The following is a 19,291-nucleotide window of genomic DNA, read 5'->3' on the forward strand; positions in this document are numbered from 1 at the left end:
CTAAAGAGCCTATTCAGAAGCTCTAGATCGTGCTTAAAAATTAAATAAGGTGTCTCAAGCACAGCTGCCTTGAAAATGCAGCTTAGTGAAACATTTAAGACCATTTTACAAAGTAGTGTAGGAAGCTAGGTTTGTTCTCTTGGTTTCCTTATGTGCCAAAAGAAAAATGGAAGAGATTAAACTTTAAATACTGATGCAGCACGTTTGGCTAATGACTAGACAAATGGCATAATATTTTGCCAAAAGCAAGAGACATGCAACTTACTGCTCTAGCTGATGCAAATTAGAGCTACTTTTAAAGTCTGTCATTAGGTGTGAAAGTTATCCAGGCAAACAAGCCTGGGCACCTGCACCAGTCCTATCCCCAAAAAAGCACTTTAGGGACCCTATTCCTGTAACTCTATAATCCCCTCACCTGAGAGCCAAGGTGATGAAATGCATGGACTCTGCCCACAGGGGAAAGAGAGTTGTGTCTGCTTAGTTCTCATGTTACAAAAACCACTGCAGAAAGCAAAACCTTGATGGTGAAACAGCTCAAAGCAGCAGCACTCAATTCTCAGGGAGTTGTCCCCTCAGAATAACAAAACAGAGACAAACATAACAGTGCCAGGCTCACATAAACTGTGAGAGCTCTGAACTAAGCTATTGCCAGTGACAGTACACAGACATCTTTGTGGCTCTGAAAAACACAAACTCCCTGCTGCCTCCCAGGAGGAGTCTACTCCTGACCTACTTTTGGCCAATAGACTTCACCAAGGCAGGACATACTCCTAGCCTGTGTGTAGGAGATGACTGAAAAATGTGTTTGCACACAATTCAACTCCAACTTGTTCCCCATTAACCTTGCTATGATTTGTTTTTTCATCATCTGTACACTTCATGATTTCTCAATAACCATTGAACTCAATTACCAAACCCAAGAAACATTGAAAATGTTTAGTTTTTTGCTTTAGGGCAATGTGAAAAGAGACAAGCTTACGAAAATAAAAAAGATGGGCTGATTGTGAGGGAAGAGCATTGCTGCTACTACCAAAGGAGTGATGCCAGTGCATTTGAGATGCCTTACCTTGTCCCCTGGCTGTGGTCTCATAAGAGAGACTTGGTCATAGCCTCGTCGAACCAAAGCCCACAGTGCATCAAGTTTACCCTGCAATTAAAAAAAAAAAAAAGATGCAAGATATTACCAAGAAATGTGGTAAAAATAGCATGAGATTAAACAGCAGGTGGGTTGGTACAACTTTTCTGCACTAAGAAATATGGAAATACACACTGCTCCTGTACCTTGGCCTCTGTACACTTTATCTGGACAACCAGAAGAACCCCAGTGGGACAATACCAAACATGCAGTGAGGATGACAGTAGATTGATATGAACAACTCCCTTAAGAGGCACAATTAGACAGGTGTTACTTTAAAGCACTAATCTTACTTTAGGTGTTACAAAAGACAGAACAAAAGTACAGTACAGAGAGGAAGAGAACTGAAGCATGGATAAACAGCCAGAAGAATACCTGCCTAGGCAGGCTTTGAAATTCACAGAACTTTCCAGAAACATTTGAGCACTGTTTAATTGATCTGTGAGTATGCAGGAGAGGGGGAACTCAGCCCACAAAGCACTGCTCTGAGACATTGCCATAGATTCCTGGGATGAGCAGGGTATGCTGCAGCCTTGACTGTGCTCGCCCTCCAGCTTCCTTCTCTGCAAGCAGAGATAGCAGCTCTTCCCTGCCTTTAGGGTTGTGTGAGGATACATACATTAAAGGACATTGAAACACCAGATATTATAATGACATGGGAGAACTGAGGGTGAAAATATGGGGAGACTGAGTGACTTTCCCAAAAACCAAACACTACTGTCTTGTGGTTGAACTAAGGGAAACAGATCTGGATCCCAACCCAAGCCCTTAGCCACAATGCAGTCAAAGCAAGGACAGTGCCCTTTATCTGATCCTCTTCTATGCTGCCTTGAGATGGCAGAAAACAGCATCTGCCCTCTCTAGGGTTCAAGGGATCTGCTGTTGCACCCCAGGAAGAGAACCTGAAAAGACAGTGTGAGCTGAGGAAAGGAAGATCTCGGCTCACGCCCTCTACTCTTCTCAAAAAATTACAGCAACACAGTGCCAAGTGAAATACACATTCCAAAACCAGGCAAAGGTGAGGATTAATGGCCACTTTTCTAAATAGGCTGTCTCAGCTCTGCTGAAAGAAAGGCTGTACCTTAAAGTGGGATACAGTATCTTACGTGACATGAGAGACTTGCTGAAATGGAGGGTCAGATACATTACCTTGATTGGAGTGTACCATTTTCTTTGGGAAGGTGGCTTTCTCACATGGGGCTTCTTTGGCTTGGGTTCCCATGGCTCATACTCCTGTTCTGGCAACTTAATAATAGCATTTTTGGGCTTCTCCAATTTTGCTCCTTCCTCTGTTGATCCCTTGTCTCCCCATCGCACCTGATGTCAGGAGAGCACACTGTAAGGAGACACTTCAGCAGTCCCCACCAGCAGGTGGTTTCCACAGATATTAATCTAGTTCCCATCAGATGTCCAAGTGCTACCAGAATTAAGTCAAATTTATGAAAGCACCAAACTCCTACAGTAATCAGAAATAGACATTTAAGAATAAAACAGTCTCATTCAAAAACTGCTGGAACTACTAGCCTTTGCACATTCCAGTAATCTAAGGTGTTGTGGGAATTCACAGATCTGGGGCAGATGAGAATCATTAAAGCTGGTAACAGCTCTAAGATGACTGAGTTAACCCAGCACCACTAAACCCTATCTCAAGTGCCATATCCATATACATTTTCAACACTTCCAGGGATGGTGATTCCATCACTTCCCCAGACAGCCTGCTCCAACTCCTAATCACACTTTCAGTGAAGAAATTCTCCCCAATATCTAATATCTTAATATCTGATTTTGTTGTCTGACTTAGCTCAAGCAGAAAAGTGACTCTGCATTCAAGGACAATATATGATCCATGGTGTCACAGTCAGCATACATTCTCAGCATCAAGGATAAAATTCTTCTAAGGAAAATGGTTAAGGATATTAAGACTTCATCTGCAGTCTTGCAGGAACTTGCTGCGAAGCCTCCCCTTCCATAGAAACCAGGCATAGACAGCACCCTCAAATATAAAATCAGTGTAGCTTTGCCCAAATTTCTTCTGACAAGAGAACCAGTTGCAACTGCACCAAAGGGTTTGACACACAAGACTGAAACTTCTTTTGGTGCTTATCTCATTTCTTAACCTGCAAATTTTCTCTGGCTCTTAATGCTAGATTCATTTAATTATTCATGCAAATGACAGCAGCTTGATGCCTGTTATTTGGACAGCAGGTGTGAATTAGGTACACAGGCCCTGATTAAATTCTGGTCTCCAGTCCTTGTTAAAAATCACATGAAAACACAGTGGAATTTTCAATTTAATGAGCTAGGGTTTATAACACTAAAGAATAAGCCAAATACCTCCATCCTCTTAATCCCACCAACACCTCGACCTCCATAATAAGATGCATCCACGGTTGGCCACTTCTTCTTTGGCAATCCATCTTCATCATCCGAGTCCTGTGGGAAAGACAGGGAGATACTAATGCTGCTTTCACACAAAAAGCATAAACTGTGGAAAACAGCTGAACATCCTATGGTCCAATCCTTGGATATCTGGCTTTGTGTATTATGCTTATTTGCTGACAAAACCCAAAAAAGCCTCTTGTCTCTGCAGCTGCAATTTGAACTAGGGAAGCCAGAGAGGATTGCCTATTCCTCTGTCCAGGCTGCTTTTATTTAATGAAATATGCAGTGAGCTCCAAAATCTCAACTGATTTGTGAGGAAAGGCAAAGTATAGATGAACTGTACATATACTGGCTTGCCACTGTGCTATGCAGAAAATGCAGTGATGAGTTAGCCCAGAGAAATAATTTAATTGCACTTTTAGAACTTAATGTCACCTAACAGGAAAAAAAAAGTGACCACTGTTGAGTTTTCTAACATGTGCATCAGACTCTTTTCTTATGGCAGCTGTAAACAGTTATTCTACACTAGCTGATGCTTTGTGAAGTCTGTCTCAAGTTGTACAATTTGAAAAATAATTCAGACAGAAGCATCTCACAATTGTTAGGGAGAGCAGAACCAGAGTACTCATCAAGAATTATGTTTATTTTTCTGGAACATGTGAGAGTCTGAATCAGGAATTAACTTCAGGTTCATTTTTCTGTTCTTGCCTAACTAAAAGCTGGCAAATGGTTCTGGTTCAACAAGCCGGGGAACATATCTCCAGCTCTATTATCTTGAGCCAAGAGTTGTGACTGGGATTTCTCAGACTCCATATCTTTACACTAAGTCAAGACACCTGGAAGTCCCAGCCTGACACTCTCCAAGCACACACATAGCTGAGGAGAGGGCACAAGAAGCCTCCTACAATATTCCCTTCATTCCTAAATAACTGTACCTCATGCTTATAAGCAGACATGCATGCTATTCTTGGACTGGCCACTGCACAGTGCTCTCTGCTACTGTTCCTCAGTACAAGTATGCTCCTAGAAACACTACCTGAACTTATTTTTTAATTAAAAAACAAACAAAAAAATTAACTAAAAAGCCAAATACTATAGAGGGACATACATTACTGTTACATCACTAGATGGCATTTTCACAAAATTGCCCTACATGTTTCTACTGGAATGGAAAACTAATTAAGAGTCCAAAAGACAGTAATAGCTTTTTGAAACCATGCTTTAATTTTTGTTTGTATTTACCTCTTAGGTTATTCAGTGACATGTGGTCTCTCAGCTACAGTTCAATAGGTCAGTTCCTCCAACAAATTCTTTAGTGTGGCCAGGCAAGACTAGAGCTAACATTTGCATCAACCAGTAAGGGGAGTTTGAGTTTGGGGTTTTTATTGTTATGGTTTGGCTTTTTAGTGTTTGTTTTACCTTTCTTTTTTTTTCTGTTTCTGTTATTTTGTTTTTATCCCAAATTGGGGAAATAAATATACAATGAAGGTGTTGTGGTTTGGTGTTGGGTTTGGTGTTTTTTCAGTAAGCTTTTTTTTGAGAGTACAACAAATACACAAATTTTATCCCATTGTATGCCAATCTAAACCAGTACCCAGTGAAGTGCATCAGCATTTTTAATTCATTTATATTTGATTCCACTGTGAAAATGAGTACTATTTAAGATACTCTGCTTCTTCCATGCAATGTAACACAGATTTCATGTGTTCATGTCTAACAGCTCTTACTGCTGGCAAGCCTGACTCTAACAGGACAGAGCCAATAGTAACAGCTGGTACTTTTCCAGTTGATAAAGGATTTATACCAAATATCCCCTACACTGAACACACAGCAAAGCAACACTAATAGCTACCACACGGAAATCTAATGCTTGTGCTTTAGAACAAGTTTTACAAACCTATATTCAGTTCAATAGTAGCAATACCACACTGTATCAGCTGCTGGGCAGGTCACCATACCTAGGGAGCCTAATACTAAACGTAATTAAATTCATCACACAGTTACAATTATTACAATGCATGATTATTACAACTCATACTGGATAAAGACAAGGCCAAGAAAAGGGATGGATAACATCTGTATTCTGTGTTATTCCTGGAGGCTTACATCAGTTCATTCTATTTGATTGCAGTTAAAATTGCAAAGCATCTGGAACTTCTGCAGGGCTGTGATGCTCTCTGAAAACTCCTTCAAACACAGCATGGCTGCAACTGCAGGCTTTGTGACAGCACTAATCACACTGACCCCAGCATGAATTCTGGTGTGCATTCTGAAGTTAAATTGTCACAGTGCTGCTGCTCAGGACAAGTAGCAGGATCACATACACACTAGTGGTGGCCTCTTGCAACCTCAAAACAGCAGCTGCGTTTGCCTCCCTACATTCATGCCAAGTTACAGCAAGTTAACAGTAAACTATAAGCTTCTCTTGTGGGTTAGCCAAGTATTTTTCCATTATTTCATTGTCTATCCTAGCAAAGAAATAAAGGCAGGCATAGGCTCTCTCTAGAGGTGCTTTTATTTACTACTATTATTTTCATGAAACTAGTATGGTGAAACTGAACTGAGGTCAGGGTCAGTGAGTTACTGTCCCCAAAAAGGCGAAATACAATCCTGCCTCAAACAGCTCAAAACCTAAATGGAGAAAGGCTAAATGTCCTTCCAAAGGTCACTCTACAGAAGAGCCACAGCCAGGGCAGGCTTTGTCTCCCCTCCTGTAGCAAAGCCACAAGAATGTGGCCTTTGCTGTCCTTTTTTCCAGCTGCCAGACTGTTCCTTACTACCAATCTGGGATAAACTTCTACTGAGAACAATGGCAGCTTTACTGGAGGAGGGACAGCTGTCAGCACAGCTTGAGAAGCAGAGATTTGCTCACACACCTGTTTGATGCACAGCAGAAGGAATAAAATACCATAGGAACTGTTGGCCTATGGATTTTTGAGTTATGCAACTGTTTTCACCCTGGATGGAAGCAGTTTTCCTCTATGCATATAAAGAGGCCAGAAGGCAGAAATAACTGTCCTGACCCAGAGCACTTCCTCTCACAGCCTTTAAGGTGTCATTAAGACACCTACAGGGCTGACATTCCTGGGCAGAAAGCACACTACAGTGGCTCAAAAATAGCACACTTACAGGCTCTGGAGGCGGTGGTGGAGGCGGCTCCTTGATCACCTGCAATAAACAAATAATGGAGAAATCTGAGACAATGGTAGGGTTCATCCATCTCAATACTATGCCCTTCCTGCTTTCTTGCCCGTGAGTCACTCTGCTTCATTCCCCCCCATTCAATCCTCTCATTAGCCCCATTGAAAATGAACTCAGATGAGATGAAAAATACCACATAATTACTGAGTTAATATCTGTGCACTAACTCAGATCCACAGCTCCTCTTAATAAATTAAAGAAACCCCAATGAACAAAATGTAAAAAACCCTCTTGTCTTTGAAGAGGATTATAACAGCTTGTGCACACATTAGTAAATCAATTCCATTACACTTTTATGCAGCAGGTTTCAAAGGAGGTCTTGATCCCTACAGAAACTTAAGTAATATCCATGAGCTTAAAATTCTCATTCAATGCAAAAATCACATAGGCCTTGAAACAATCAAAAACCCAGATGAAAGTAACTTCAACACTCACTTTAAGCAAATTGTTGCATCAGGGCTTTACAAATGTGGCAGTTTTTTACAGCAAGGTTAACCACCCACTCCAACACTTTAAATTTGTGCTTTGACAGAAAATAGATGAAACCAAGTTAATAGAATTAAAAGACTGTACTTACTACTGTGCAGCAAAGGGGCCAAAACCACCACAGAAGAGCCAAAGCCAGCAGTAGAAAGAGAATCAGAAGAGCAATGAAAAGGATGGTCCCAGTCAGCTGCAAACAAGATGATTATTCTGAGTTACCTTCGTATGTCTCAAAGAGGGCAGGAGTCCTGAAGTTACACATTTAGAGTCAGCCTTTCCTCACTACAAGGTCTCAGGCAGATTGTGCAGTCAATCTCTGTTATCATTAGGATCACATCAGTGTCTGTGGTCACAAAACCAGGGAAGCATCTCCTCTTTGCAGTTTATAGCCCACTAGATTCAAGAAGGTTAAACTTGTATACAACCCATTCTGGACAAGTCCCTTACTACTATCAGAATGGCATTGCAAACTACACGACTCTCAGGTGTGCAGTGTCACTTTTCATTCCAGAGATTCAGAATATGCAAATGCTGATATTCAAAGAATGGGGATATTTGAGCTCAGACCTTATGGGCACCTGTTCACATGTCAATATCATAGAACAGAGCACAACTTGCTCATTGCAGCAGCTCCCAGGCCTGCCTGTGCTGCCTCTTGACTCAAACCACTCACACAACCTTAGCCTAGGTGATTATGCAAAGCAGTCAGTAATGCTGTTTGTTCATGGTATGCTTCTTAGGGCAGAAACCAAACCCACAAAAAAAAACAAACCAAACCAAACCAAAAAACAACCCAAAAACCAAACAAAAACAAACAAAAAAAACCCCAAAAACAAAACCAAAAAACCCAAAAAAACCCCAACAAAAACCAACCAACCAACCAACCAAACCCCAAAAAACAAAAAACCCCAATTCTTAACACTTGGAATTAGCTTTTCAGAGCAATTGAGGATCAGAGAACCACAGCTCCATTTTTTCTGCATAGAATTTGATGGATCCTTTGCAATTGGAACATTTAATGTTAGTGCATTCAGAAGAGATAATAATTCTCTGTTGCTCTGATGACTACAGGAACCAGGTTTCCATATGCTGCTTGCTCCCTGCAGAACATACAGAGCACTTGGCTTTTGGGAAGTGAACATTTGTTTCACATGGGCAGTGGCATGCTGAGACATGCCCTATCCTTGCACTGTACTGGGTTCTGGAATTATATCAATTGTGCTCTGATGTTTCATACATTGTTCTATATTTTTAATATACGCTGGTAAATGAAACCTCTTGAATGGTAGAATTTCAAAATTTGAGAAGAGGTTCAATTCACTAACAGAGATATCAGGGAACAGGAAAAACTTAGCAGGAAACTAGAGGAAAGCCTGGGGCTAGGTAGATATGAAAAGAGCTTGAAGAAAGGTCTGTCAATCAGGCTGAGGAAAGAGGAGTTGGCTAGAGAGGAAGCTGTAAGAGATTTTCAAAGGATAGGTGGAAGGATAAAGGGAAAGAAGCCAAATTCCAGAAGTGATTTCTATGTGATAAAGTCCATGAGATTCACCTTATTGTATCTGAAACTTGCTGAATTTCCATGACACCAGAAACTGATGCTTAGCCCCTTCTAACAACAGCGATTTCCTTCACTGTTCTAAGTGCATTTGTCTTCCCCTCAGACAATGAAAAGGCTGAGGGTGGAAAGCACCAGCTGGTAAGAGCTTTGCAAAGTCTGGGTGAGATCCTGAATGATGACTTAGGTGGTACCCAGTTCTCTCTCAGAGAGATTCCTAGAGCTGTCAGGACTGACACATTTAATATGGGACTAACAAACACAGCTCCTACTCCATGCTTTTAAACAGGTAACCCAGTAATCCCAGATCTGAGTCACAGCATTGTCATCCCTACACTGCTCTGTGGCTTTTTGTTAACAATGCAACAAATCCACCTGCCTTAGGACATGCTGTTTGGCTCACCTTCATTTGGCCAGGGAGCAGCTGGATTGCTCCAAAATGTGCCAGACTCCCTGCTCAAACAAGTCCTGTTAGAGGACACAGTACCCAGCTGCAGTTCAGTGCTCTGTCCCTCCCATGGCCCCATGCACAACTAATGCATCTGGAAAGGAGATATTTGAAGAGAAATGAATTCTCAGTAAAGTCACTTTGCTGAGAAAAGGGTGAGTAAAAATCAAGCATAACTTTAAGAAATATTGCTGCACTCCTTAAAAACAAATCCAAGCACAGTAGCAAGGCAGTACCACTGCTACTATTACTCCAAACACACATTACCTCCTTGTTTTGTAGCCTTTGTTTCAGGCATCGCTTTTCCCATGCTAACTGCACATATAAATTGCTGAGACATTTGCCAGCAGTAGCTCAGGAGCTGCTGGCAGCAAGAAGCTAAAGAGTCTTCTTTTAATGATTTTAATGATACAAAGCTCCATAGTGAAGCTGGACTTTGAAAAGAAAATAGCAGACTTCATGCAGCTGAACAGAAATAAGCACAGGGATCACACAGAGGCTTTTGGATTATAGTGAAGATACTTACTGTACAGAAAAGACAGAAGGACCAGCTGGGGAGGAGAGCTGAGCAGGCCAGCTGACTGCCACCCACAGAAAAGGAAACAGGAGGGGAAAGGAAATGGAGGGAGTCTCTAAAACGAGAAGAGTGAAATGCATGAAATTAAGACAAAGTTGGAAACTGAACTGCCAACCTCCCTGCTTATGGGACATCACAGTATTTTTATATCAGCTGCAAATCAGGCTTCCTGCCTCCTTCACATTCAATCTGCAAAAGGCTGGTCAAAAACTGTCAGATTGACATGACTGGAGATTGGATTCCTCTTTTTATCCTAAGGCTACCAAAAGGAAAAGCTTCCTCCATCCACGCTCGGCCTTTAGGAGCCCTGGTTAGGGTTGACACTTCAGTCTTCATCAGAAATAGATTACATATGGGTAACTAAATGCACCAGTTAACACTTGTGTTTCACTGCAGACTTGAAAGGTTTTACTGTACCTGAGGTAAAAGAGTGGAATTAAATGTGAAAATATCAGTCCTCAATATGGAAATTTTGGAAGAAAGTTTTAGCAAAATAGAAATAATCCCATAAAGAAATAAACACATCTCTGCTGTATTGTGTTCCTACAACCCAGACTGTTCCAGCATTCTGCTGTGACATTTCCCATCTTCACTGCTGCAAACATCAGAAAATTAGATTTTCAAGTTGCCTCTATCTGCATTCCTGCCCTTCTGTTCTCCAGCTGTCAAAATGGCCAACAATGATTACAAACCAATATGACAGCATTTGGCATAGGCTATAAAAGTCCTTTTTGACACTAATAACAATGATACAAACTGCTATCAGGTACTTCAGCCAACTTGGTTTAGACCACAAGCACAAGGTCACATATTTAATTATTGTACTTGCTCACACAAGCTATGGGCACTGCTTATTTTTACCCCAAAGGCAAGGAAGACAACTCTTTATCTATTAGTCAGTTTCCCAATTTTGTTTCTTTGATTCTAAAAATGAGATTTTGATACAGGATCACTTCTAGCTGTTTGTCCCTGACACCCTACCTGGTCTTTTTGACGCCATGATGCAGGACAGACATCACTGTCCATTCCCTCTGTGGCCTTTCCAGGTAAAAGTCCTAACAGTTGTGCCTTTTACCCCAGATCCCCTCAGGGACCCCAAGGCTCAACAGAGTGTTGCTCCCTGATGCTCCTTCGATCATTTTCTCAGGTCTCCTTCTGTTAAGGTCCTAGTTTTGAGGATGTCTCCCCTGGGGTAGGAATGTGCAGGGTGCCTCTTATTTTAATTTTTACTTAGAAAATCTATTATGATCTATCCATCATCAATAACAATTTGACCTTAAGCAGCCCTGGTTATTTTCCCAAGAGCTGCTGGGATCAGTCAGCAGTGGTGACGCAGAAGCTGCAGAGAGGTCAGGCTCACTCAAGGAGGCTTTGCCTGAAGAACAACCATTTCTTTCCAAGGTCTCATGGTTCCTCTGTCAAGCCCCATTGGAATTACTTACACAATGTGTGCTGGTGATGCTGACAGAGCTGGAGATGAACGTTAGCCCGTTGTTCATGCTGACTTGTAGGAAAACCACCCTAGAGCACAAAACAGATACGTTTATTTTTAGTGTCATCTTTACAACCATTGTTACCTTTATTCTGTCTCTGTTTTAACCATTGGTTTATGAGCATGCATGGATAATGGGGCCTGTTGAGTCAGGGCATTTTCATGGCCTCAGGCACTCACCTGCATTTTCCTCCCTGCTTACCCAGGAGCCAACCTTTTTATGTTACCTTAGTTGAGCTGGGACATATGCTTTTTATTAAAAAAAACCCCATCTCACCTGGGGCAAAGGGCACCAGGACAGTGAGTCATAACAGAATGCCTCAGACAATAACAATACTACTGTACATAGCACAAGAAACTTTAAGACTTTTTTATTTATTTAAAGAAACCCTTCTGTCAATGAATCAGAGCGTGTTCTTTTGTATCCAAGAAAATCCAGAACACCTGCACTGAGATCAAGAAGAGTAAAAACACTGAAATGCCAGTGAAATTGAAGAAGAATCTTCCCTAGCCATTCTCCAATATCAGAGAAAGGGCCCAGGGGAGAAAAAAATTAAAGTAATAATAATAATTAAAAAAAAGACAAAACCCCACCAAATTAATTTCCTTCACCTACAAATACAAAAGGCAAGGGAAGCATTCACCCATACCCCAGTACAATATTTAAGCACCCACAAGATCACCTAGGAAAAAGGTTGGGCATTGTGCCATGTGTCCCAGAAGTCAACAGGATTAAAAAGGCTGAAAAATATCAAGGCTAGACACAGCAGAGTAAAATACAGGAAGCAACATATACAATAATAACAAAGGAATTAAAATCAAGCATCTCCTTTCCATCAAAATTAAAAGTCTGTCTTGAATTTAATTATCTTTTGGTCTGAAACAGCAGGATATAGGAAGAGAGAAGGAATCACCATTCTGTGATTCTATGATATGGGGCCATGGTCCAAGAAGACCTTTGTGCTGAAGACCCAGCATTAAACAGAGCTATGTTGGCTCATACTAGGAAAGGATTTGGCACAAAGGAGATGGCTGCAATATGACACACACAAATTGGGCAAAATCCTCAAAATGACAGCTTCACCCAGAAGTCCACCCCCTCAATACATGGTGGAAAGCAATACTCACTGTCCAGCATCTTCTATCACTGGGGCAGGGCAAAGCAAGTACGTATCATGAACAAAAGTCGGCTTTTCATCTGAAAGGAAATGAATATATCTCTCAGGGATGAAAAACTAAATTGTTTCAAGCAGGCCACTCCCTTGGGAAGTGCTGACACCAACGACAGCCACAGATGAACTCTCTTGGCAAGTACCAGTACTCCCCAATGGCTCTGATTAGAAATCCAAGCACTAGAATAACCATTCTTGTTGATGCCAATATGATGCTATCAGGCTAGAGATACCACAGCTAAGAACTGGATATTTATCTCTGTTCCTGACAGCAGTGATCAGCCATTTGGAATTCAGCAGTATAGAATACTTTGAGCAATATTCATTATGTCTATCTGAAAATTACGTGCAACCTCTACTCACACTGAATAGTCCAACCCTTCAAGTTACTCAAGAGCTCAAAGGTTTAGAGTTCAATTTTTGTCTGCCCATGTCCAAATACACACAGTAGAGAATCTAAGGCTGCACTGTCTGAGCCCAAGAAAAAAGGGGAGAGATGGGGTGGAGCTGAAATGGAAAAATACTTGGGGGGAAAGGAACCAAACCCAAGAGATGGTTGGTGGTTTACAGGAAACAGGCAGAGAGGGGCCATGACTGATGTTATCATGAGGATCTGCTCTGCACTAACTGCTTCTCCTGGACCCAACCTCCCCTCTGTGTCAGCATCATCTGTAAACAGCCCACGTTTATAAGGGTTTGGTGCAGGCAGGGTCAAACACAAGGGCACACATCTTCCCACCTAAGGAGGAAGCATTCCACTGCTCCAAGATTCAGCAGTATTAATCCTGTCACTTTCAAAAGTCACATCCAGAAAGCCAAGTCCTATGAACACAGACAGGAGCCCAGCAGTAATCCTGCACAGCCACTCCACCAAAAGTGTGTAAGCTGAGGCACAAGAGCAGACACACCACTCCTGTGACTATAGCTTAGCTCTGAATGGCCAGCAAACAACTGTGCTGCCAGCCTGGAGAAAGAGAGGTCTACAAGAGTCAAAGCCAAGAGAATAAAGGGCTGATAAAGGCTGCCATCTTATTTATACCTTTGAGGCTTGTTTACTCTTTACATAGGAAAAAATTAAGCAACAACATATGTAAGTTGTTCCTTCATGCTTCACCCACTTCAAGCACAACTGAAGACAGAACTCATTTCCCTTCCTTGGCAGAGATAAGGGCATGGAAATCAGTGATATGTTTTAGGGAGGGAAAAAAGGCATCCCAGATCAGCATCTTATCACAACATCTGTTGCAGATTTAACCCAAGGAAAACAGCATGGATTTGGAATGGAATCAGAGTAGTTTTTTCCTCCTGTGTACTTCCAAGCCGAAGTGAGCACTCACTGTGTGAAGCCCAGTCAAGGCACTAATGATTAGGGTCAGGGAAGAAAAAAAGTCTGTCTAACTAATAAACCACAAAAAACAAATCCTGGTTAAAGCATATCTGTAAGTGGAATAAATGCAAGACCACCAGAGCTGTTTGACTGCAGTATCAGCATAGACAACTGGGATGGGAAATGAAGGAGCAATTCATGTGTTCCCTCTTGTAAGTTAATTCACTGCTTGGGTAGGCACCAGTCTGGCCACAACAGCACATGAAAGCCTCTACTGTGCTCAGGCTACAAGGGCAGCATATATGAAATAGGAGCAGAGCTCCTCTCCCCACACCATATTTCACTCTGCCCAACACACACGGCCTCTCAGGAATGAGAGAGGACTGCTGAGAAACTGGACACTCCATCTTTTTTTGGCCATTCAGTCCTTTGCCTAGCTGCTGAGACAGCAAACAAAAGACCCTGTTCAGCACAGCAATGACAGGGAGTTTCCATGTTACAGTCACTGTGATGGGACCAGCAACTGGTGTCAGAGAGGAGCAGAGTGCCTGGGAGGCCTGGCTTTATGGCAATTGTCTCCTGAACTGGTGACTAAAAATTGTGAAAACACCACCAGGGGATCAAGATGGCAATTATTTCTTTTTACTGCTGACAGACACGGGAATAGGAAGCAATTTTAAGTTTCCACCTGAAAACCTGATCCCCAGTCCTCTCTTGCTGCATGCAGCACCCACGTGCATCACTACAACAGTGCTAAGGTCACTCTACAGCAGCGTGTCCTGAGTAAGTGCTCACTACCCAATGCCCACAGGTCATTGCATTGAATAAGGATGAATTTCAAGCTTCTTTTAAGAGCACACCTCTACTCCATCTCCCCCTCACATCCGCTGCAAGGACTCCCCTTAACACGGATGAGGACTGGCCTGTGAGGTGACAGAGCCACAGGGACACTGCAATCCTCCAGCCTGCAAACTTACTGATAGTAAGGCTGTCATTGAGCTTGAAGCTGCAGAGCACCTGGTCGATATTTCTTGCATGATAAAAGCCGTTGCCTCTTACCACAACTTGAAAGGATTCTGTAAGCAAAAAATATAGAAGATTTATGATTTATTTATAAGAAATAACTCAAATACAGCTTGTCTGTTCAGAGTGACTGAATTAAAACATGACAGTTGCTGTTCTCTGCCCTGTGCCTGAAATAAAACATCCACACAGACACTCCCTCTATTCAGCAGCAAGGTCCAAGAGTGCTAGAGTGGCATTACTGCTTCAGAGTCTTCTCTTTGTCTCAAGTCATCTCCCACAAGTGTAACACACAATTGCAATGCCTTAAAGGTGCCACAGCAAAACTAAGTCTGACTTGAGTGACGTCATCTCATGGTTACTCCATGGCTTTTGGGACAGACACCTTTGCTAACCACCTGTACCACTCCTTCCTCCTAATCTTCATGGTAGATGACATTGGGCTTTCAGCAGAGCTCTGTTCAGGCAGATGCTGACAAAAAGCTCCTCTCCAAACCTCCTGTGACTCAAAGCTCTAACAACACAACAGTTCGCTATTCTTCCCTCTCTTTTACTGTGCACAGGTGAAGCCCAACACAGTAGAAGCCCCCTTTCTGCTAGGGTGAGCCTGAATTGCCAAACTAGGCACAAGATGCACCAGGAAGGAAAGTGGCAAGGGAAACTTCCCTCTAGGATACAAAAAGCCATTGTGGCTGCTACACTGATCACAGAGATAAGATCTTTCATGCAGGCAGGTGGAGAGACAAGTTGCAAATTTGTTCTGTCCCCAGGACACTTTTGAAACTCCCTTTGACACAGCACACAAGCAGCCAGCTGACAGCTGAGATTGCTGGCACACAGCAAGGGAAAGCACTGAAGTTGCACTTTCACACATGAATTTCCTACTTTAACCAAATCCTCCACAGGGCTCTCACACCAGCCTCTGAGCAGCATTTGAGATCAGCCCAATATAAGGGGTATAACAGCACAACTCAGAAATAATAAGTCTTCAAGCTTCACATTGAAAAATATGAATTACATAGTACTCCATTAGTAGTAAGTAAAACCATGAACAGGTCTACATGCATCATCATTTATACTTGGAGGAACGTACTAAAAAGGAGAACAGAACAATGTTGGTAGGATTGAGGGGAGCTGTACATGAGTGTTAGTGATGTAAGATTTGGTTTTTAGCAACATTCCACACAAGGCACGACCATGTCATTTGTATGCTTTGGAGGAAGGACTCATTATTGGACAACACTGCATGAGGCCCAAAGGTGGCTGGAATACATTCAGCCTCATCTGCCTGCACTTCTTTATCAAGCTACTGCCAGGTAACCTAGCACAAGGACATGGAATGCTTTACTTTTCTGTACAAACAGCTTGTTTTTGTCAAAAACACTCTCACTCATTGCCATTACCACTGTACTGAGATCTAATGCCAGTCCAGGTGAATTGGACTGGGTCATTACAAACTGCAATCACGCACTGGAAATCCACGCTCTGGTTTTCATTGTGGTAACTTGCTCTAGAGCAGGGCTCTGGACTGACAAAAGCCACAAGGTACATGGGAATCAACAAAGGTATTTTGGGAGGAGAAAAACAAAGTATCTACTGGAGTGCATTTTAAAATTAAACACGTGCTTAGGTACCTTGCTAAAGAAAAATGCTAGAATTTGAGATCTCAATGAGCACACCAAGAGCCAAATAAACAAATCCAGCATCAGAATTTGGCCTCTTTTTAACTGGAAGGGTTTTATATCCTGGTTCTCACTGGGGGTAATAAGCATTTCTTTAAACAAATGAAAATGTATTGTAGGACAGATTCATCTGCTTCTTACTCCAATAAGAATCTTGAGTTACTCTTAGTCAGATTCGTGCCTTGAGCCATTCCACATCTAACCCAGCTGCTATACTGAGAATTATGAGCATCCCTTTTTTTGCCAGCAGAGCTGAGAGTCATGACCAGCCCTGAGGACAACTGGGCCTCTGCCCACCCACCAGAACTACCTGCCTGGGACCACACACTGGCAGACTTGCTTGTAACCAGTGACTTCACAATGGCACAGAACACCCAGCCAAGATGATAATTTTTCCCCATCTCCATTTCATATTTCAAAAGAAGCTTGCTGAAACAAAATTGCACTTAAATTTTTCTTCCCCTTCTCATTAATTAATGGCCTTAAAAGGCAGCAATCAAAAAAGCTTAACTGGTGGCTGTTTCAGTGGCTTTAAAAAGATGCCGCAAGTAAGAAAATTTCAACACAAGACATCCAAGGTAAAAGCTACATCTGGAAGTTTAGTCTTGTCAGGACAATTTACCTCTCCTGCCCCGTTCTTTTCACTGTGACTGCCAATTTGCACAGTCAGTTGTGAACAAGTGACTGGGTAGTAACCTGTCCACCAACACAAGCTGAAAATACACCAGGGAATCGTAAACAGCTGGTGCTGGGTTTGTTGCCGCTGTTCAGCAGCCTGACCCCTCGGTTGCTCTGGAGCATTAACGTGTTCTGGGCGATGCTCTCTTGAAATGGCTAATTCCATTTAATTTTGCGCCCTGGCTCTGGCTGCGTCCTTTTCTTCCTTAGTTACTGTCAGATCGTGGATTGCAGCTTTTGACAAGACAGCGAAGGGAAAAAGGTCAGCACTGAAACAACCGGGCGGTGCTGGCAGCGAGATGGTAGGTTGGAGCTGGTGTGCACTGGCTGGGCTGTCGGCTCCGCTTCTCTGCCTCTGATGAGGAGCTGACTGCTTGCATCCACACCTGGGACTTGATGTGGCCAGTAGGATGCCACATCCAACAAAACCTTTCAATCACATCTGCGTACCATAAGCATAATCAAAGCAATGATGCTGTCAAAGGGGATATGAGGCACCTCTGATTCTGCACTGATAGCCTGTTTACAGGCTGCCTGTCTTGGTCACTTTAAATCAGAGGGAACAGGAAGGACCCAACTACACTGCTCTACATTGGGGACAATGAATTTGCAGGGTCAAAAAGCATTAAACATCAGATAGCTGTCACCACATGACGAGATCAATTTGTAAGTGGATTTGCCAGATAGCTTCGTCACAGAAAGCCAGAGTCCCAATTGGAATTGTCAACACATACAAATTGTTCCATTAGCATTTCACTAAACCTCTGGCAAGTCAAAAATGAAGCCAAGATCACCAGCAATCACCAACACAGTATTAACTATGAGAACACTTACAAGGAGTGGCTCAAACCCTGCTTTAAGCCCTGATCATAACTTGTTTCCACTGAGCCACACAAAACCCTCATGATCTCATAGCAAATCATAAAACCTATTAGCAATGCTAAATAAAGGCTAAACCAATTATCACCTCCTCACTCAGATAAGTTTCATACAAAAAGCGTGGACAGACACATTTCAAGGCTGTAAATAGATAAGTATCTTTGCTGGAGAATGTGATAATATATTGCACTCTCTCCAAAGGTCCATTATTTTTCAATCATAATTTTGAAATGAAAATTTCTATTATGTATTTAAACAAACAAACACTCCTAACCTAAATGAGGAGGAATGGTGAATTTCTAGAAAATGTTACGTTCTAGTTTTCATCCAGTGAGTACATCTACCATGCAAGTGTATATATATTTTGATGTAGGTTTCAGTGGCTATAGATCTTGACACAATACATTATCAGTAATTACCATAATTAAAAATGCATAAAAATTCTGACATTAACGCAAAAAAAAGTGAGGTCTATGAAGTCCAAATGAAGCACATTAAAAAAATAAACCACATTACACATAGAGTAGCATTGTAAGTGTCTGGTGAACTGAACTCAAGATCTAGATTCACACTACCATGAAAAAGGTTGTTTATTCCCAGGAGATCCCTTCCAGGAGACAGTGGTGTACGCAGCTACACAGATCAATCTCCAGCTATGCTGAAGTAAGTGGGATAATAAAGGATAATAAATCTAAGCACAAATGTAAATATTTGTAGCCTCATGCTGTAAAACCTCTTGCAGGAGGTAATTTCAGCTGTGGCTTGTGGGATGATGATAAATGCTATTGCAGGCCTGAGTTTTAGTGCTCAAGGCTTTAATACTTTAAATAGCATGGTATACAAACAGTCTGTATCATGTGGAGCTGCAGCTTTGGCCTCCTCCCATTTTCAAGCTCTCTGCTACTACAAACAAACCTTCAATCTCAATGTGGAGATTGGGCAGCAAAGCTTCACCATGTGCCAGCCCTTGCTTGGTCAACAGGGACAGAGCAAACCTCAGACCTCAAGTGAAAGAAGTGCTGATACCTTGCAGAATCAGCAGCACCATGCAGAAACTGATTCTCCGCAATTTATATTGGCCTTGTTTGAAAGCCACAAAGACACTGAAAAATCCCACAGATCCAAGTAAGGTAAAAATATTGTTTTGGGTTTTTTTAAGGGCAAACTATTTTTAAAGTGTACTTGTGGAATTTTAATCGCATTTGTCAAACTTTTTACCTAGCAAGTTTAGTAAAAAATGAAGTGGTTTGAACACCT

The 19,291-nt window shown here is 42.0% G+C and overlaps 1 protein-coding gene across 4 annotated transcripts in view; it reads right to left on the minus strand.

Annotated features, from left to right (window-relative positions):
• Positions 1 to 19,291, minus strand: part of ANTXRL (ANTXR like) — a 57,347-nt gene that overhangs the window by 19,485 nt on the left and 18,571 nt on the right. For all 4 annotated transcript variants that reach the window (XM_064430694.1, XM_064430695.1, XM_064430697.1 and 1 more), the window contains exons 10-17: positions 14,750 to 14,848; positions 12,402 to 12,471; positions 11,224 to 11,302; positions 7,296 to 7,391; positions 6,647 to 6,685; positions 3,470 to 3,568; positions 2,285 to 2,452; positions 1,067 to 1,147 (exon numbers count right to left, since the gene is read on the minus strand). In XM_064430694.1, the coding sequence (XP_064286764.1) occupies positions 1,067 to 1,147; positions 2,285 to 2,452; positions 3,470 to 3,568; positions 6,647 to 6,685; positions 7,296 to 7,391; positions 11,224 to 11,302; positions 12,402 to 12,471; positions 14,750 to 14,848 (731 nt within the window). The remainder of the gene's footprint in view (positions 1 to 1,066; positions 1,148 to 2,284; positions 2,453 to 3,469; positions 3,569 to 6,646; positions 6,686 to 7,295; positions 7,392 to 11,223; positions 11,303 to 12,401; positions 12,472 to 14,749; positions 14,849 to 19,291) is intronic.

This window comes from Passer domesticus, chromosome 8 (genome assembly GCF_036417665.1).
Source record: "Passer domesticus isolate bPasDom1 chromosome 8, bPasDom1.hap1, whole genome shotgun sequence".
Classification (NCBI taxonomy): domain Eukaryota; kingdom Metazoa; phylum Chordata; class Aves; order Passeriformes; family Passeridae; genus Passer; species Passer domesticus.